A 22,102-nucleotide genomic window follows, 5' to 3' on the forward strand; every position below is an offset into this window, starting at 1 on the left:
AAAACAAAAAACAAAAAAAAACAACAACAACAAAGAAAACCTACAAATACAAATATGTGAATTGTACAAAAATAAATTATTTGTCATGTAATTCACAACTTGTCCATTTTCATATACTAGTATGCGTAATAGTATAGTCATGAGAATGGCCTCCAAGATCCCTGACTATAAGGAGTGGGAATGACTGAGGGCCCAGCTGTGGTTCTCTGAAGTCCAGCATTTCAGTCAAGGTCATCCTCCCACAAGCTGCCCCCAGGCAGTGACTGAACTGGACAGAGACCCTAAGGCAAGCCTGTCATGGGAGATGCTAGATTCCTTTGATGGGCAGCTTTAACTCCATGACTCCCCAATGCCCTTAGGAAATCTTTCCTTAAAACTGTCTAACATGCTTCCACCCAGTTTTCCTGTCTTCAGAATTACTCTCCTTTACTTGGGGTAGGGCCTATATCAGTGATGGCGAACCTATGACACGCGTGTCAGAGGTGACACGCAAACTCATTTTTTTTGGTTGATTTTTCTTTGTTAAATGGCATTTAAATATATAAAATAAATATCAAAAATATAAGTCTTTGTTTTACTATGGTTGCAAACATCAAAAAATTTCTATATGTGACAGGGCACCAGAGTTAAGTTAGGGTTTTTCAAAATGCTGACACGCCGAGCTCAAAAGGTTCGCCATCACTGGCCTATATCATGGTCTGATGGTTCTGACAAACTTATTTGATTCCCTGCCTCTGCCTATGTCTGTGGCAGGTTTTGAGTGGTGGCTGTGACTTGGGTCCCTCCCCAAGTGATAATAGGCATCTGTGAATTCTGTGTCCAAGAGAATTTTCTGGCCCCTTCCCCTACCCTGTCCTAGAGGAAGGATTTCATTGTCTGTGTCTTAGAGGTTAGAGGGTTGTTTTTTTTTTTTTTTTGTCATTTCTCTACTTCTTAAAGCTTTAGTTTTGTAAAGAAAGGGGTCTGGGATAAGGGTGGGGGTTTGAGCCTGTTTACCTAGGAGGGACTCTTCCCAGTGTCTTCCCCTGCCCTCAGTCTCCCAGGTGAGAGGCACATGAAAAAGGGACACGAGTGAGGACAAGTTGCCTTGTCTGACATGACAGCACACGCTCTGCCTTTAATCACTCATTAACATAGCTATTTTTTTTACTCACTTTGGTGGAGGCTGCCTCTTTTCCTGTGATTTGCCAAAGGTGAGACAATCTTTGTGTCCTATCTATCCTAAGGGAGCTTGAAACTCCTTGCAGTTCTGTTCATCCCATTATTTTGTGATCCTAGTTCTCTGATGGTCTCGTAAAGTTATGATTTTGAAAATTGTCTGGCTTTTTCTCATTTTTAGCATGAGATTAATGTTCTCCCGTAGATTTCTATCTGCTAAGAAATCTCCTCCTCTTGTTTTCAAAAATCAGGACTGTTTCTGCATCAGGATTTTATCTTCGGTGGGTATAGCAGAGTTAGGGATAAAACGTATGCATAAACAGTGTGTTATATTCTAGGCATGTGAAATCATGATGTTATCAGTTGCCACTCTTATGGCAGCTATTCTGTAAATTCATTGAATGAAAACATTGTGCGGTAATGGAATACACAATTCAACATTAGTCAAGGCTCCCATAGCGGATCACAGCTAGCCGGGAAGACATTGTTTCTAACATATTTTGCTTTGGGTCCTTTTTCAACACAGTTCCCTTGTCCTTTCCAACCAGGTGGTTGACCAGATTGATACCCTGACCTCTGACCTACAGCTGGAGGATGAGATGACCGACAGCTCCAAAACGGACACCCTGAATAGTAGCTCAAGCAGCACGACAGCCTCCAGCCTAGAGAAGATCAAAGTGCAGGCCAATGCACCGCTCATTAAACCCCCAGCACACCCATCTGCTATCCTCACGGTCCTGAGAAAGCCAAACCCTCCACCGCCTCCACCGCGGTTGACACCCGTGAAGAGTGAAGACCCCCAAAGGGTGGCGCCCGCTGTCAATCCTGTAAAGACCAATGGCACCCTTCTGCGGAATGGTGGCTTACCAGGAGCACCAAACAAAATCCCCAATGGAGACATCTGCTGCACACCCGGTAGCAACTCGGACAAGGCGTCCGTGCAGCCTCTGATGCATAGACCTGAAAAAGACAGGTGTCCCCAGGCAGGGCCTCGGGAAAGGGTTCGGTTTAATGAAAAAGTGCAGTACCATGGCTATTGTCCTGACTGTGAGACCCGGTATAACATAAAAAACCGGGAGGTCCATTTGCACAGTGAACCTGTCCAGCCGCCAGGAAAGCTTCCTCCCCAAGGCCCTCCCCGCCCTCCTCCACCGCATCTCCCTCCATTTCCACTGGAAAATGGGGGACCCGGAATAAGCCACAGTAACAGCTACCCCCCTCTCAGACCTGCAACTGTGCCTCCTCCCACTGCACCAAAACCACAGAAGACGATCTTGAGGAAATCAACCACTACAACAGTGTGATGTATGCCATTTAAAAACACTTTTTATTTTATTTTCATTTTATATTATAAACATAATAAGTAATGAGCACTTTCTACTCAAGCAATAAAAAGCCCAAATATATTAATCCTGCATTCAGCAAAGTGGCATAAAAATCACCTGGTAAGTATGCAGTACATTGTTATATCCTGGGTATACACTGTTTAAAAAGTTGCATTATCAGAAACCACAGAATAATGAAAAAGCTGAATATATTTTTTCAATTGACCTGTAACAGTGGCTTGTAGTTTCAAATCATTTGATTTACCATAAGAGATGGGATTAGATTTATTTTATTCATGTGTAACTTATCTATATTAATAACATATCCTATTATTAATTTTGACCTAATGCTTTTTAATAAGAAATTTTAATACTGAAGGACCATTTTATTCTTTTTTTCTAAAGATGTTTGTTACTAGTTTTGCATTATTAAATTCTGAGGACAATGCCAAAAAGTTTATTTTCTATACTACACAGATTATTATGACCACCCCATCAGTACAATGAAGTGAATTAGTTATGCAAATAATAATAATAATAATAAAACCTTGAGAGTATTTGCTTAGGAAGTTTTCAATATTCAGTATTTTTGGAAGTGTCAATGAAGTACTGATGGGGTGGTCATAATAATCTGGCTGGTCATAATAATCTGGCCACTCAGTATAAACAATTAGAATTAACAATTAGAATTCAACTGTATAGGTAATGAAAGATTTGGTGTGTGGAAATATCATGCCAATAGACAGTAGATAATAGCAAAACCAAATGTTTCGTGGAATAAAAATGAAGCAGTGGTGCGGTTAATCCCTTGTTAATACTCATCAAATTGGGTAGTAACACAGACAGAGTTTGAATGGAGAAGATCACAGTTAATTATGTGAGATTTTTCTAAATTAAATATCATAATCAAGTCATAAATATAACTTTACACTTTTTCATATTATATTATATATTTTGGTACCTCAAGGACTTTCTATTGAATGCCTCCTACACTGCCAACCCCTTCCACCCTTCTCACGCCCACATTTTTCCAGGACACAACTTAACCCAGTACATGGAAGTGGTGGGACGACTTGCCTCCTGTATCAGCAAGTTCTCTGCCTCCCTGAGGGAATTCCATTGATAGGAGAACTATAGGGAAAAATAAAGATGCTTCTAGAACAGGATGTTTTTAGCATTCACCTTAAGCTGATTCCCTTGAAATATGCCAGGGGTCTTTGTTATTCAGTAGAAGGAAGAGAAAAATTCATTTGCTTCTAACAGCCAATAAAGGTGTGTTTTTGTTTTAATTTAGTCTAATTTACCAGTTTAGGTCATTTATCACCCATGGACTAAGTTTACTTCCCCACTATTATGATTTGAACTTAATTGATATTTGGCCCTGGAACTAGAAATGAGTTTATTTCCCCTAAAATCATGATGACAGGTGCATATCTGAACAATATTTGTCAATTAAGTGGGAAGAGTAGAGGGAGTCATCTTTAGTGAAAATTTGTTTATTGCACAACTTAATGAAGAGTACTGTGATTTTTTTGACTAGTTCACTTTTGATCTTTAAACTTTAATTTTTATTGCTACAGAGAAAGAGTATTCAGTTATATTTCCTTGTTGCCTTTTTCAAGTTATATCATGGTAATTTGGAATACTATTTTTCAAATAACTTTCTATTAAAAGATGATATAATGTTTTAGGCAGAATGACAGAAAGATAATAGACTTTATTTTTTAAAGAAACAATTGAATGAAAACAAAGAGGACACTTAGAATGATTTTCGTTCTGTGTTTGTGGACATGAAGGTAATGTAAGTAGAATAAATGTAATTTTTCATAAAGTTACAAAACATAAGACCAATAATCAAGAAAGGCCATAATCAAAATTTATTAAATTTATGATCAGTATGTTTAATAAATATGAGTCAGGTAAACAAATAATTGATTTATTGAATAGCAAAATAATAAATTCTTAACTTTTTAATGCACCCATTTAGCTTGATAGAAATAAACCCAAGGTTTTATTGTCTTTCTGTATTTAAATAATATTTTCAAATGTTGATCCAGTGTTAGACCTTTTGGTCTTAGAAGACATCTTTCTTCCACAGCCTATTACTGAGACCCAATAATTAACTTACAATTTCAGACATTGACTCCCTGTCAATATCTAGGAACCAATCTGAATCTCAAAATAGAGCTTCTTATCAATCACAAATCATCCACAGAGTAGAAAACTTATTTGCAATAAATCAAGTTGAATAAGTTGAATAATTTGAGCTGATTGAGTATGAATATTGAACCAAAAACCTAAACACAACCTCTGAGGTTTAAATCCATCTCTCTGCCTCAAAGTGCAGACAAAACTACCCCATGAAAGACCATTCTTTAAAATATGATTAGTGACATATGCCCAAACTACAAGGTCTGTTTTTATTTAATACATTTATAAGCAACTATTGACCTGGAAAGCTGAGTTAAATCCCAAGCTAAAAAAAAAAGTTATAGTTATTGACCTTCTTCTCTTATTATAGTTAATCACATAATCAAGAGTGTTAGTACAGCGGTGTTAAGACTTTCTTTTGACTTTATTTGCTCTATATGCTCCCCTTTTTTCCATTAATATATGGAATATATGAGGCCAATAGGGTATTTTTTGTTTGTTTGTTTGTTTTACTGATGATTTGGTAATATTCACTGAAACTTAGTTATTTCATATGTATATATACCATATTTATATATTTGTAAAATATAGGAAGCAATTAACACAGAGCATCATAATATTTGTCTGGAATCTTGTGATTGAAGTGTAAGGGACTGCAGTTTTTGCTATCAGCCAACATTGCTTTCAGAATTTAAATTTTGAACTGCAAGCTCTGTGTATCATCCATTAAATTATCGTAACACATGGTATATATTTCCTATTCCTGAAGATTCCAAAGTAGAAATGCTTTCCTCACATCATTAATGGGAAGTTATTTTTTACAATATGCATTTGAACACTTTAAATCGCTTAATCCATACAAAGGACTAGTCCTTTGAAAGGGATGTTTCTGCAAAATATAAAATGGTAATACTGCTTATGACAAAATCAATTCTTAATGAAAGGCAGAATATATACTTTAAAAATGTAGCATTCATTAATTAAATTGGAATAGGAAAGGTTTTTGTCTTGTTAATTTAAACAAAGATTATCTCACTTCTGTGATGGGAGGTTGTTGTGTCCCTGCTGATGAAAGGTAAAAAGAAAATAAAAACTGACCAAAGTTCTCTTTCATCTCTTGGTAGTTATAGCAGTTATAAAAAGAAACAAAACTGATATTTTTAGGTCATGCTTAAGCTAAATATAAAATCTGCTCAAAAATACAGGGCATACAAAAAAAGAGAAATTTCCCATTTCTTTCAATATGATATAATTATATTCATACCTCCCCTCATTAGTATAATAATATTCTAGAAAAATGAGTCTATTAACTGAAATGGTTTCATTAACATAAAATTCTTGTCTTTGAATTATGCCTGCATATAATTACTTAATGAATAAAGAAATAAGGCACTGCATTATATGGCTTTTTTTTTTTTTGGACAAATCAGTAGTTAAGTTGCTTATGGCAGCTACACAGTCTCTGAAACTATGCAAGACCTCTTACCTGTAGGTTCTAATTATAGCTCTTTGTGGATCCTCTATGAAGAAGAGCCTGAGTGGTTCCACTTGAAATTGCACCGGGAATGGTATAGTCAAGTCATAAATCACTGCCTTAACTGAATTGCTTTCCAGGGAATACATGCAAAAAAATGCATTGTCAAGCCTTGTAATTGTCCTGATTCAGTTTCTTTCTCTCGATTTTGTTAGTTGTACATCTTACTATAATATGCACTCAAATTTGTAGCAAAAGATAGCATTACAATGTACTTCAGTGATTTCTAAGTGAGGGAGTGATTTATGAGCATTAAAAATTCATATCACGTAATTGGGTAAAATATACAGACTCTGATCATTAATAGACACTATCAGAAAATCACGTGATGTTTTTTGGGTCAATTTGACACTATATTTGAATTTTTAGACTAAATATTTTGGAGTTTTAGAATCGTTCAAGTTTTCTGATTCTGAAGTAATGACAGTTTTGATGCTACTTTGAGGGCACACAGCAGTGTTGAACATAAAACTGCAGTTAACCATATCTTAGTGGAACTACAATTATGTAGGCTGTCATTTTATTGGACATTCTTGGATTTATCATTCTGATCTTTTGGGGGAAAACTAAAGTGGAACATACAGAAGATTTGCATATAAACCCACTTTAAAATGTTAGTAAATCAACAAAGGGTATAGAGTTGGTTGAAGGCCAAAGTAAAATAAGGAGGACATACTGCTTATAACTTATAACTTCTAGAGTTATCAAAAATAGGTAAGCTAATAGTAACTGCTTTATAAAACTTTACATACATTAGAGTTTCATATGAATGTATGAAATAGTTATTATCCTTATTTACAAGTGAAGAAATTTAGGATCTCAGTTTCAGTATTTTATTAAAATCAACCCTTTAAAGTGATTTGGATAGTATTTTAGTGACAGCCTGACTTCCCACAATTTTCCCCCACAGCATCACCATTTAATTGTGTTCTTCATAGCACTGAACTTTGCAAAATTTTTCCTTTATTCTTAGCAGTTATTTTGACGCTTGAAGAGGGTTACTTAATGTTGTTTTGACATTCTTAATATGTTTGATCTTTGCAGAATATGAAAGTGATCTCAGGCAATTTAGCTACCACATAAAATGAATGAGCTGCTGAATAATGAAAGCCTCATTTTTCTCATGTATTGTAAGCGTCTTCACCTTTCAGTTTTTTTTCCCACTGAGTTCAAAGACTGTTGATTATGTTGGTTTCTTTCCCTAAGAAGTTCTGATTTCATTGTTTTAATGCTATTTGACCCTGAATATGTCACTTCCATTACTGGTATTTCATTTTTGAATTTCATCTACTTAACATTGACCCCTACAGTTCTAAGAAAAGCAATAGATCCACTCCATGGAACCACTAAAAAGCAGTGCATTAGAGATGTCGCTAATAAAATAATTTCCATTCTTTTGTTACTAGACTATAGATTCCATTTTCTATGATTTGATCATGTAATTGTCAACTCTCCTAATCATCAAAGGGGATTTTGAACCAACTAAATAAAACAGCGTGTGCCCTCAAGTGGGTTAGGGTTGGTGTTGACAAGATATGATATCTAACCCTTCTCAAACGCTGATTTTATGCCACTCTTCTACATGTTTGTATGTATTACTTTTTCTCATAACATTATTTTTCCCTTATAAGAACCCAGTGTCTTAGACACTATTATTAATATTTACATTTGCAAATGAGGAAACTATCGCACTGGAGACCTGCTGCCCAAGGTCGTAGAGACAGAAAGTGGTCAAGCCAGAGGAGCAAGGCAGGCAGGAAGCCTCCACAGCCCAAGTTCCTCACCTTTCAGAAATGCCTGGAGTTCGGCCCCTGCGTTGTATAGGGGTCATCTTAGAGCTGAAAGTCATTTCATTGAAACTTGCCAGAAGAAGTTGTTGGAAGCTATAAAATAAGAGGAAAATAAGTGTCTTTCTGTTAAGATAAATTAGTCCATGCATGCTGAGGTAGCAAGCAATCCCAGTATCTCAGAGCCATCGAGTTATACCTTGTTCCCTCGGAGTTCATCCTGAGTCCAGGAGACTCTCCAGTCAGGAATCTCCCAGGCAGTCGAAATTCAGGCACACAGGCTGCATTGGTTGTGTGGGACCACCCTCTGGTCCAGGGTCCTCTTCCAGGACCACCAGAACGGAGAAAGGGATGACTCTTACCTGTATTTTTTAAAAAATATATTTTATTGATTTTTTACAGAGAGGATGGAAGAGGGATAGAGAGTTAGAAACATCAATGAGAGAGAAACATCAATCAGCTGCCTTCTGCACACCCGTACTGGGGATGTGCCCGCAACCAAGGTACATGCCCTTGACCAGAATTGAACCTGGGACCCTTCAGTCCGCAGGCTGATGCTCTACCCACTGAGCCAAACCGGTTAGGCTTACCTGTATTTTTTAACCTCAGGCCCTATATGTGCCATGGGCCAAAACTAGTCATGTGGCCCTGCCTATAGTCCCCATATGCCCAGAAAGAAAAGGAGATCCACATGTGGGTAAAGAGTCATACCACCACTATTTCCAAAGGGGTAATATTTTGGTGTATGTATAATAGGACTATATTATAGACTACTATAGATCTCATGTTCTTCCTTTTCCTATTTTCTGCTGTTCACTTAATCTCACCATAAATTAGAATGTCATCTTATTTTTAAAAAAGATGGAGAGGAAAGGAGTGAATCTGACAACATCCCTGCTAACAAGGTAGAGGGAATTGACAGCATTTACCAAGAAGATGGATGAGTTTTATGACAGCATTTTCCTACCCTATTTGCATTCTGTCCAAGGATACACACCAACTACATTATGTAGTTCAATATTTTAGAATTGCATACTAAATTTTCATTAGTTAAATTTCTAAATAAAGAATGATAGATAAACCTAATTTGGAGACATGTACTTATTGATCCAGAATCGTCAAAAGAAATATGAAAATCTATAGAAATTTAGGCCCTTGATGATGTAAATTATGATGTGTAGTTATAATATTAATTTAGAGGGCAGCATATTAAGATAAAAGCATACATTTAAAACCAGAGTTCTGGATTTGTGTCTCAATTTTCCCAACTTCTAAGTCACCCTGGTCAAATTGCTTAATGAGTTCTGAGGCTTGCTTTAAAAGGAAGATAATGGTGCCATTCTTTCCTAGCTAATAGGGCTCTTGAGTCATTAATTATTCTCCTCCCCTTATATATTCTGAGCTCACCTAATCCTCCTTTACATGTAAGGGGCGAGGAAAGTAATAGCACATCTCCAAATGTATGTTTAAGCCATCAGGACTATAAGCTTCAGCTATTTTATAGGCAGCCATGGTGAAAGGTAAGGTGGATGAGGCACCATGGATAGGCAACTTCAGAATTCAACAATCTACAGCCTTCAGAGCTATTAAATAAGCAGAATCGCCACGTTACAATACCTCATGCTTTGCATATATCAGAAACACCTTCCAAATTGTTCCTTAGAGCATCCTCTTTTTTAAATTGTTGATAGTATTACAGATGTCTCCCATTTCCCTCCTTTACCCCCCTCTTCCCAACCCCTACCCATCCCCCAGGTCTTCACCCCACCATTGCCTGTGTCCACAGGCTATGTATATAAGTATATAAGTTCTTTGGTTTATCTCTTCTCTTTCCCCTAATCCCCACGTCAACGTATGTTAGTCTGTTCCATGCCTCCATGCTTCGGGTCTTATTTTGTTGGTCTCTTATGCTAAGTGAAATAAGCCAATCTGAGAAAGACAGATATCACATGATCTCACTTATTTGTGGAATTTAATGAACAAAATTAATCCTCTTGGTTGGAGCTAAGTAGACTATGTATGGCAACATAGCTAATTACTATTTAGTGTTTGTTTTATATTCAGTTATATTATTTGTTTAGGTTGAAAGCTCTTATGCTGATTCAGAATGGGTTACACACACTCAGTCATATCCTGTTTCAATTAGTTGTTAAACTTCAACTCCTTCTCAGCACGTCTTTCTGTGGTCACAAAAATAAAAATGATGTGCATTTCCCTTACTTAATTTTGTCTTGGCCATGTACTTGTTACCCAAATTGCCTGGCTTTACACATCTTGTTTCTACTGTAGTTAAATTGATACACTTAACCATGCTCCACTACGACCCAATTCCCTAGCACTTTTCTCTGTGTTTCTCCTCTCAGGGTACCACCTTTCAGCATGTTGTTATAAGGCCCTAATGATTTAATGAATGTGTAGATACTTTACAAACTGTAAAACCTCAAGCAAATGCAAATCATTGTAATCAGTTTATGACACTTCTTGCCAAATTACCCATCTTCTTTGTTATTCTGGTGGGTTGCTTTGTATTTGCCTAGATTATTGCTAGTGATATTTTATTCATCTCATTTATAAAGAAATTAGTTTACTTAAATTTTTTACAGTTATTATTATCAAATAAGCCTACTGATTTTTTTCACAACTTAGCCAGTTGATATATAGAACTCTAATTTTTTTATTTATTAAATGTTGTGAATTAGCAAGTCAGACAATGAACATGACAGAAATCTGAGGTGACTACAATAATAAGTATAGATAATTACCTGTTTTGACAATGTAGCTTAGTTTTAATTATTTATGACTAGAGACCCGGTACACAAAAATTTGTGCACTTGGGGGGTCCCTCAGCCCGGCCTCTGCCCTCACAGTCTGAGACCCCTCAGGGGATGACCACCTGCTGGCTTAGGCCTGCTCCCCGGGGGATTGGGCCTAAGCTGGCAGTCAGACATCCCTCTGGTGGCCCAGGAACCCTCAGGGGATGTCCACTTGCCAGCAGGGAGCAGGCCTAAGCTGCAGTCGGACATCCTTAGCACTGCTGAGGAGGCAGGAGAGGCTCCCGCCACAACCGCTGTGGTGGCAGCCATAAGCCTGGCTTGTGGCTGAGCAGAGCTCCCCCTGTGAGAGTGCATTGACCACCAGAGGGCAGCTCCTGCATTGAGCATCTGCCCCCTGGTGGTCAGTGTGTGTCATAGTGACCAATCATTCCCAGTCCTTCTACTGTTAGGGTCAATTTGCATATTACCCTTTTATTATATAGGATAGAGGCCTGGTGCATGGGTGGGGGCCGGCTGGTTTGCCCTGAAGGGTGTCCCGGATCAGGGTGGGGGTCCTGCTTGGGTGCCTGGCCAGCCTGGGTGAGGGGCTGAGGGCCGTTTTCAGACTGGCCAAACCCTCTTCAGGGTGGGGGGTCCTGCTGGGGTGCCTGGCCAGCCTGGGTAAGTGGCTGATGGCTGTTTGCAGGCTGGCCACAGCCCCTTCAGGGTAGGGGTCCTCACTGGGGTGCCTGGCCAGCCAAGGTGAAGGGCTGTTGGCTGTTTGCAGGCTGGCCAAGCCCCCAGTGGGGACCCTCACCCCATGAGGTTGTGGCCAGTCTGGGTGAGGGGCTGATGGCTGTTTGCAGGCTGGCCACAGCCCCTTCAGTGTGGGGGTTCCCACTGGGGTGCCTGGCCAGCCTGGGTGAGGGGCTGATGGCTGTTTCCAGGCTGGCCAAACTCCCCAGCGGGGACCCTCACCCCATGAGGGTGTGGCCATCCTGAGTGAGGGGCTGATGGCTTTTTGCAGGTTGGCTATGGCCCCCAGCCTCCCAAGCTCCCAGTAGAGGCTGGCTGGAAGCAGGTATCTGGGATTTATTTATCTTCTATAATTGAAACTTTTATGCCTTGAGCGGAGGCCACAGCTGGCCAGGGCAAGCGGGAAGCTTGGCTTCCTCCATCGCCGGGGCAACCAAGCCTTCTGCTTGCTCCAGCTGCCATCTTGGTTGGGTTAATTTGCATATAGTCACTCTGATTGACTGGTGGGCATGGCTTGGGGCATAGCAGAGGTATGGTCAATTTGCATGTTTCTCTTTTATTAGATTAGATAATATTTAATAGCATATGAGTAAATCCATTTAGAATATAATGTCAGACTAATTAAATTCTAATAGTAGTAGGATTTTATAAATATTCTAAAATGCTTGTTCAAGTAAGAATTTAAATCACCAAACTTTGTTCAAACAAGAGAATGTCTATGTTTATGGTGAAAAATATCATTAATTGATGAGATGGATTTAATTAATATTTTCAGAGCATTTTATCCCAAGGCAGCAGAATATACATTCTTTTCATATGCATATGAAACATTTTAAGACAGACCACATATTAGGACACAAAACAAGTCTCAATAAATTTAAGAAGACAGAAGTCATATCAAGTATCTTCTCTAACCATAATGGTAAGAAACTACAAATTAATCGCAAGAAAAAAACACAAAGACATGGAAGCTAAATAATATGTTAATAAACTATTAACAATGAATGGGTTAACAATGATATCAATAAAGAAATCAAAAGATGCCTTGAAACAAATGAAAATGAGAACACAACAATGCAAAACCTATGAGACACAACGAAAGCAGTCCTGAGAGGAAATCCGTAGCATTACAGGCCGAACTCAAGAAATAAGAAAAATCTCAAGTAAACAATCTAACTTTACATTTAAAGGCATAGAAAAGAACAACAAAGCCCAAAGTGAGTAGAAGGAAGGAAATAATAAAGATCAGAGTAGAAATACATGAAATAGACTCTAAAAAAATAAAAAAGATAAATGAAACCAAGAACTGGTTCTTTGAAAAAATAAACAGGGTTGACAATCTCTATTCTGACTTACCAGGAAAATAAAGAGAGAAGACCCAAATAAATAAAATCAGAAATGAAAGAGAAGAAGTAATGGTAATCTGACTCCACAGAAATACCAGGGATTATAAGAAAATATAACAAATAACTACATGCCAACAAATTGGACAATCTGGATGAAATGAATAAATTTTTAGAAACAAACAATTTTCATAAGCTGACTTAGGAAAAATCAGAAGAGGGTAAAAGGTTGATAAATGGTGATGGAAGAAGACTGGATTTTGGGTGGTGAATACACAATGCAATATACAGATGATGCATTATAGAATTGTACACCTGAAACCTACATAATGTTATTAACCAAAATCACCCCTATAAATTCAATAAAAATCCTTTATTTAGTGATATTATAAATTCTAACAAAGCATTAACTATTGTTTAGCTTTAGACAAAGTCTGATATATTTGAGTACATGTTACAGCAAGGTACCTTTCTGAAGGACTAAGAGCTAAAGTTCTTTGATCACAATGATTTATGGCTTAAGTGTAAGTATATAAACATTTCTAATAACAGTCCAAAATGCTCATCTCAACTCAAACTCTTCAGGACAAAAAAGAATACTTAACTTTATTTCTTCGCCTTTTTAAAACTTCAGAGTTGTGTCAAGTAACTATGGTATTTTGCTTGATATTTGAAATACAGTACTAATACTTTTTACAATAGATTACTTTTTTCTGATTGGACTCATTATCAGTATTACAGAGAATTAATATTAAAAGTAGCTCTTGCATATGACTTCCCAATAAATCTTCTCAACACCAAAGCCCCAATTTTCAGTTTTATCTTCTGCATCTCCCTTTATCCTTTTACCCAAGTAATTTTAATTTTTGCCAAGTCTTTTTTTAGAAAATCATTCCCAATGACACCCTCCGCAGAGAGGCTTTTATCTCCTCAATTTTCATGTTACATTTGCCACCTGCCTGGTCACTGGACCTCTTACCTGAGATTACACTACATTCTGCTGATATCCAACAGAGTAATTTTCTTTTCATCATTTCATCTCGATCCAGAAATTTCGAAAGCTCAGGATAATCCATTATTTAAAATTCTTCACTCTGGGCTTAGCAGTGCTAACCAGAAACCCTTTTAAGCCTCCTTTAATAACTTCCCAATCGAGGGAACCCAACACTGATAAGGAGACTCCAGTCAAGTAGGCTAAATTACTGACCTACTGACCCTCTGAGATGCCCTATTCATTGCCAATTTCTATGCATTCTCTTGGACATGTGGGCCCAGCTTGTTATGGCTTTGTAAATGTTGCTCTGAGATTTTCAGCATTTATCCAAAGCCTTTTCTAATCAATCAATCAATCACTTAATAAAAATTCAAGAATCTACAGTGGTAGAATGGGTACATCACAAATAAAAATTCAAAAAACAAGCATAAAAATGTATATGAACAAAAGTATTCAACTAGTAATTAAATAAATGTAAATTTAAGGGTGTATCTTTTCTTGAATTAACAATATTACATAAAGGCAGTTATTTACCATATTTATTCCCACCAGCAAATCGTAAGGTGTTAGAGTAGAAAACACTTATGATGATTTAATCTAGTCCTTTCACTTAATAGGTTAGCAAATTGACCTCCCAGTAGGACAGATAAACTCATGTAAATTCATTCACAGAAATGTAAGTTTCCTCACTTGATATATAGTTTATTCCTATTAACATAAATCAAGCAGTTCCCATAGAAGACAGATTGCTAATATTGATGTGTGAGAATCAGAGTTTTGGCAAAGAATCAGAGTTTTTGGCAAAGCAAGAAAACTTGTACTAATGATGTAAAGTGCTGTCACATATGCAGAAAGTGGTAGACAAAAAGGAGGAAGGGGAGTGAAAAGAAAATTTAAATAAAGACATAAGCAATTAAAATCTTGTACTTAAAAATTGACATGAATACAATGGAATAAAATGAAAGCTATACACTTAATATGTGAAGGCTTAGTTGTACTTTCTACCACAGGCTAAGATTATATATAATACAACTTTCATTTTACATGTTTTTGTCTTAATTTGAAGATAAAACCCTAGTTTATAGAGAAAAGCCACTTTTTCATTTTGGGTCAAGGATATAGCTGGTAAGAGGAATTTCTGAGAGACAGGTCTGCCTATAATTGTTCCCTTGAGGATGAGACTTTTAGTTAGGCTTATATTTTGTCTTTTGATTGCATGCATTTAAGATCCATCTCATCCAAAGCTTTCTCCAAATCACTAGCATGATGTCAAGTCAAGAATGTGTACTTCCTACCTGGCAGGGAACACTGTCAAATTCAAGGATAAAATAAAAGAGGTAAATACAATTTTCAACTGGAATCATAGAGATAGTATTCTTTTGAAACCACTCCAAACCGGTCTCCATTTACTGAAATAAATATACTAAAATTATAGGAGTTTTCTTCCCGTTGAGAAATTCTAGTTATTTTTCCACAATTATGTTCAACATCTATATCAAATTTATTTCCTAAGGTAGTGAACTGAAGTCTCACATTGTTTGATTTCCTGAAGAGTGCCTATCCTGTGACCTAAGTACAGGGCATTGTATTGTGTTTGATGAAAGCACTTTGATAGAGATGATACAGCAGCATCTCAATATGTAGTTGTTGACTGAATTCACAGAATGAACAGCCAGGTGTAAAGTGTTTCTTGATTACCATTGCCTATTTTCATAGCTTTTGCTATTGCTCTCATTTAATGCATTGCTCGTTGTATGTTTGGGGAGATTGCAGTGAGACTTGAAAAGACAATATTTATATCTTTGGTTCAGTGTGTGTGAGTTTCCTCATTGATGGTTTAAAAATGTGGCATTTACTTAGCTTACAGTTATACAGGTTAGTCCTCATAAATTTCCTAATCCATGAAATGAGGGAAGGTACTCTGGATTTCTTATAAACTGCAAGCTGATATAAATAACTGCTAATTTTTTTTGATACACACTAATCCTTTAAGGGACAGAAGAATGAAATTGGATTTGGCAGAATACACGTAAGTCCTTGCTGAACGTCTCCATAGGTTCTTGGAAACTAGGACTTGAAGCAAAATGATGTTTAATGAAGTCAATGTTATGCTAGGCTAATTGACATAAACAAGAGTTAAGTTCCTATGGCATATTTCTGGTCACAGCAGCATCACCAAACTTATAAATAAAGACCCAAGACACTTCTAATATTAAACATTGAAATAAAAGTGACCTATATATACATTTAAGAAAGATGAATAAAAACAAGTAAGATCATACTTTTCCAACCCGCTTCATTCTAGTTCACAGTCCTGAGTGGCCAGATCCTATTCCGGAAGCTCGGGGAGCAGGGTGGGAACCCACTCTCGACAGAATACCCTCTCATTGCAGGGCTCGCTCACATCCAAGCCCACATGCACTCAGACTGGGACAATGTACACCTGCCCAATCACCTCACGTGCACATCTCTGGGATGTGGTGGGAAACCAGTACCTGGAGAAAACCCTCGCTGACATGGGGAAACCATGTAAACTCCACACACACAGTGGCCCTAGCAAGAAACGGTTATTTTCCCTTATCATCTTTATAACGAAAGGACATTGAACATAACCAAGTTATTCAAGGACCTGATCTACTACCTTAAGGTATCTTTGGAACTTTTCTATAATGTGTTAGATATCGATGATGCCTCTGGGCTTATATAAGCAAACACAGAATGGTGTTTTATGTTATGTTTTCAATGGCAAAATTCAAACAAAGAAGTTAATGTAGGAACACGGGTTTCTACTCTCCTTTCTGGACTTCATAGGAAAACAGCATCTTAAAAACTGGGGAGGGGAAGCAAACACCAATGAATGTTGTGGGAAAGGGTAAGATACACTTGTAGATTCTGAGCTGGTAGCGCTGTGAGAAGCAGAATTTCCAACTGATCTTGGATCTCAGAAATGGGCAGTGATGGAGTTTCTGTGAGTGTGGGAAACCTCTATTGGCTGGAGCTTCTCTTTTCCCTCCTTTCCTGGCCTAGGGATGTGCTGCAAATCTGAAAGAGTATTAAATTACCATGGGTGGGGGGGGGGGGCAGCGAGGGGGAGAGTGGTGTTCATGGTACTAAAGAAAACGTGATTTCATTTTCCAAATGGAAAGACGAAGTAATCTGAGAGTGTATGTTCTAAAACTTTTAGCATTTTATGGTATAGAAACTAGAATGCCATGGCTGGGGAGTGTTTTAGAGCTCATGAGCCTATTCCTTTGCTTTTCTAATATTGCAGTGTGGATCTGGAAGTTGTCTCAGCATCAGAATCACCTGGGATGTTTTATACCCCGAACCAATTAAATCAAAATACATCTATGGTGGGCCCAAATATCAGTATGTTTTAAAGTTATCCAGGCGATTCTAGGATATCAGCAAGAATGATAGATCTGTTATATTTCATTGTAATTACAGTACTTCCGAGTCTGTTTACATCTTCCTTTCCCAGTATAAGCAAGAGACAGGCAGGTACTTTGAAATCTATATTTGAAGAGTTTGTGTGGAGCATTAAAATCTTGTTTTGGTTAATGCAGCATTAAAAAAGTAATTCTTGAGCTGCAGATCCATTTAAAGTAACTTTAAAGTGGGGAATATGTGCCGTCTATGTATGTATTACCTTACCACTCAAAGTTTCTGTGATTCACTGAGTCAATGTATATTTCAAAAAGTGAAAAGTAAGCATTAGCTGGTTTTCCTCAATGGTTAGACCATCAGCCCACAGACTGAAGGGTTGTGGGTTCAATTCTGGTCAAGGGCACGTACTTCGTTTGCAGGCTGGATACTCACCCTGGTGGGAGCATGTGCAACAGGCAAACAATCAATGTGTCTCTCACACATCAATGTTTCTCTAGCTCTCTCTCCCCCTCCCTTCCACTCTCTCTAAAAAAATCAATGGAAAAAATATCCTCCAGTAAGGATTAACAAAACAAAAAGAAAAGAAAAGTAAAATATGATATTAAATTGTGACAAAGACTAAAAGTTGAATTGTGTGCATTTTAAGAATATTGCTTATTAGTAATGTACTTAGGTATCCATAATTCTAAACTAATTATGAATATAAAATGTTACTCTAATTTCATGACAATAATTCATTATTAGACCACAGTTATCCACATTTGCTGATAGTGCGTTTAAATTAAAGTATCAAATATAATATTCTGACATTGTCAGAAATCTTATATTCTTCATAGCCTCTTTCAAATTCTATTTTCAACAAGTCATGTTAATTATAATAAACTCATATACACCTTGGTATTTTCCACATATGCTTTAAACAAACTTTGTGTCTATTTTATTTTTATGAAAAGGAAGTAGAAGTCAGTTTTTATTGTTTAGAAAAATGATATTCTTTATAACCTCTCCAAGAATATATTCTCTATTAGTTATGTTTATTTTTTATAACTGGTTTGTATCAGCATACTAGCTTAAACAAACTTAAAATTTTTCTTTATTTCTTTGTTTTCATGCTCTTTGGCTAAGGAAATCCAGAGTCATTTTGACATTCAGGACATAAGCTAACAATAAAAACACATACTCATTAAAAGTATACAAATTCTATGTTAAATATTAAAGATAGCAATAATTGTAAATAATTGTAAATAATTTACGGTGCTCTTTTCTGATTTTTGGTCATTACACTGAGAAAGAAATATTGCTGGTTAAAAAACTTGAACTCGAGCCTGTCATAAAATGATGTGGATAGAAAAAAGTTGTAACATATCTCAATCTAAAAAAATTATCAAGTATTCAAATGGAGAAGATCCTCATATGTCATTGATCTTTTATTATTCCCCTTCAGCAGTTTGTAGCAAAGTTCAGAGAAATGTAATCTAATTAAAATGGATATAAAAGTGGTTCCAAACAGTCTTAGGAGTAATCTCACTAAGGAATAAAAAGAGAAGAGACCATTTTCATATTCATGAAAATTAAGCTGAGAGTGACTTGCATTTTTTTATTGTCTTACTCAGAAAATGATTTGGTCGAAGTTCTTTGTTTTAACTCTGGAGGACATTGAGACTAAAATGGACTTTGATATTTTGCACTTGGTGTTGCTTTGAACATATCCTTTCTATGCCTCCTGATGTGATGGCAATGACAATTCTTGCGTTATGATTTCTATCAGCTCCTAACGAGGAAATTTGCAGTTTGGCTTTGGGAGCATACTATTTGCCCTCTCTGCTTGGAATCTGGTGTGGGTGGCACTGGGTTTGGGCTGGAGACCTTGGCGTCTCTGGCCAGCATGGCAGCTGACGAAACCCCATCACTATTATTGGTGCTAATGTGCTGACCATTCAGGCCGGCTCAGCAGATGCTGGAAATAGAACTTGCTGTTAGATTTCTTGAGTCTGTTATTTTAAAAGAAAGGAAAAACAACCCACAAGTTGTTTAACTGCTATGTCATACCACTATGCCTGATCTTTGAAAAGAGGCATTTGGGATTTTCAGGGAACAGTATTCAGAGGGTGGTGTGCTTTGAAAGGGGGAGATGGAAAGTTTTACTAAGCAACTATTTACTAACATTTACAGACATTATATGCAGTGTTGTGTATTTTACATATGCTAGTTTATTCAATCCTTATACCTACCCTTGTCAAAGAAAAATAGCACCAAATGGGTTAAATTGGTAAGGATGACTTTATTCAAGACTATTGAAATAGGCGTCAAGACTCAAGAAGAGAACAAGACTGAAAAGGCAGCAGCATTGTTAGCCCTGCAGTGATCAGTGAAAAGCATGTCCCCTGGGGAACAGCCACCTGTGTTTGCTGATTGGTTCTGATGGAAATCAGGCTCCTGCCCTCCCTCAGAGATGGGGAGAAGGGGCCCTGGTGCTGTCTTTCCTGATGATGGCTCCTTCCCAAAGGATGGCTCCAGGTTGAGAAAGACACTCCTGGGTTATGAAAGGTGAGAAGCTGAGAGATTTATATCTCAAAGGGCAGAGGAAAAGAATTTATAATTGAGAGTTTCTTTAAGTAAATTCCTGAGAAAAGGGTGAATTCTGTCTCGAGTTCAGTCAAGCTTGAGAGGAATGTTAAATCTCTCTTGATCACCTTTAAGGTAAATATTATTCCCTTGTTACCAAAATACCGCAGCTTGGAGAGGTTAAGTTTACCTGCCCTGGGTCTCCCAGCTGTTAAGTGACAGCGTTGTGACTTGGCCGTAACTCTGGACTGTTCCAAAACCTGGGAACGTCCCAATAAGCTTCAGCTTTGTGAAATCCCCAAGCTGCAAGAGAACATTGGCTGCATAGAAGATGATTCAGTTCTTAATTATTTTCCTAAAGCTTTTATTACAGAACAGAAAGAGTTTGGCCACCGGGGGATACCAAAGCCCAACACTAGACACCAAGAATTGCAATGGAGAAATATTGGCTATTTTATTATGAAGGTGCCACCCAAGAGAATGGGAAGCTAATGTTCAAAAGCCCTAACTTTCCTAATGGCATGTAGGTTACAGATTACGTAGCATAAAATCACACGCCCTATGTGTTAGGGTTCAGAGAAGTGCTGGGAGCTGATTGGTCAGAGCTAAAGTAAGGATGAAGAATCATTTCTTCTGATTTTGAAGAGAGCTCTGAGGTGTCTTTCAGCATCCCTCTGTCCAGTCTCATAGGAAAGTAGCTGGTGGTCGGTCCACATTAGGGCTCAGGAGCTAAAACATAATTTAGATCAAGATGGTATCTTTAACCTGCCAGAGGCCCGGACCTTGTGACCTTTAGTCAGGTCCTGGCTACTATCTTAGGGAGGAGAAGGGAAGACTAGGTCTCTGAGTAAGGGGGGGTGGGGAGGGGGGGCAGAGAGAGAGCTTTCTAAAGTTGGAATTAACATTTAAAAAACTAAATTTAACCAAATTCATAAGAATTCCAGCTCCTTTAGGGAAAGGATTATATCTAAAAGAGTGGTGTTCACATAAAGCTATTGTATGCTACATGTTCTATAGTTTTTGACAATCTTAATATTTCACTGACTTAATATTTCACAAAAAATGCAACTTTTATGCAAGAGCCATCTAATCTGCCTGCCTATTAATGTTTCTTTTTTCTAATAATGGCTTCTTACAAGCTGCAAATGATTCTCTTAGGATCTGTGAAACAGCTTTAGGAACTTTTTATATTTCCATCTTAAATGAAAATCATTTGTTTGTAGCACATATGAGTTAAGGCACCATTGTTGAAAAGAGGAAGAAGAAAAGGAAGTTAAATAAAATAACTATTAATAAAGGGAGTTTCTTTCATTAGAATCTTAAGAGAAACCAGGTATGGAAAAGTTGTCCTGGGCCCTGAAGGATAAGGGGCCGTTCTGTTGCAGAGCAGAATTAAGCTTGGCAGTTGACAAAGTATCACAAGGCTCAGATTCATGCAGTGAGTCATAACTCATGGCCCATGAAGACTGAAGTCTTCTTCCCATTGGTTACTGATCAGTGTTTAGTTTCTAAAAATGCAAGAAAGCCCTAGCCGGCTTGGTTCAGGGAATAGAGCATCAACCTGCGGACTGAGGGGTCCCAGGTTTGATTCTGGCCAAGGACACATGCCCGGGTTGCGGCTCGATCCCCGGTGGGGGGTGTGCAGGGGGCAGCTGATCAGTGATGATTCTCTCTCATCATTGATGTTTCTATCTCTCTCTCCTTCTCTCTTCCTCTCTGAAATCAATAACGAAATACATTTTTAAAAAATAAAAAATAAATAAAAATGGAAGAAAATATGTTTCTGTGTACAGAATCAGCATTCATGAAATATTTAACATTTTTCATCTTAATATTAGTCTTGATTTTTAATGTATCAAATGACAGCTGTTTTCAGGGTTTCTGATACCAATATAAGACATTTCTTACCTCCCAGTAAAATCTCTCCTTGAATTTTGTAGCTGCCTTTCCCTCTTCCAGTGATGCATTTATTGTAAGTAAAGTAGCCAATATTGTTCATTATTCCTTGCTTTTAATCTTAAGATATATGAAAGAGAGAAGATTCTGTTTTTAAAAATTTTTTTTGGTTAATGAACACATCAGAAGCTCAGAAAATTCCAACTGAGTGCTCTAGCCATGCCTATCAGTTATTTATCTCAGTTTTTTAATAGAATGGTGATTACTTGCTTTTCTTCTATCAAAAGGGTCATTCTCTTTCATGATAATGCTAATGAGCTCCTGGTTGAATTTTAATTGTCAGAAGATGCTTTTTAAAGATACCTTGCATGAAATGATCTTACATATATTTACTTGACTATACCATTGTTCTGGTAAACCTCAGATAGGGAAAACTAAAAATGTGTCGTTATT

The 22,102-nt window shown here is 37.4% G+C and overlaps 1 protein-coding gene across 4 annotated transcripts in view; it reads left to right on the plus strand.

Moving 5' to 3' along the window:
• Positions 1-22,102, plus strand: part of PRR16 (proline rich 16) — a 240,338-nt gene that overhangs the window by 161,830 nt on the left and 56,406 nt on the right. For 3 of the 4 annotated variants that reach the window (XR_011471108.1, XR_011471109.1, XR_011471110.1), the window contains exon 2: positions 1,707-2,603. Coding sequence is in view for 1 of the 4 variants with exons in the window: in XM_070411485.1 (XP_070267586.1) it covers positions 1,707-2,462 (756 nt within the window). In the remaining 3 variants the exon portion in view is untranslated. The remainder of the gene's footprint in view (positions 1-1,706; positions 2,604-22,102) is intronic. The other variant, XM_070411485.1, reaches the window with a different exon arrangement.

This window comes from Myotis yumanensis, unplaced genomic scaffold (genome assembly GCF_028538775.1).
Source record: "Myotis yumanensis isolate MYYU_CA2020_CCGP unplaced genomic scaffold, mMyoYum1.0.hap1 SCAF_4, whole genome shotgun sequence".
In the NCBI taxonomy this organism is placed as follows: domain Eukaryota; kingdom Metazoa; phylum Chordata; class Mammalia; order Chiroptera; family Vespertilionidae; genus Myotis; species Myotis yumanensis.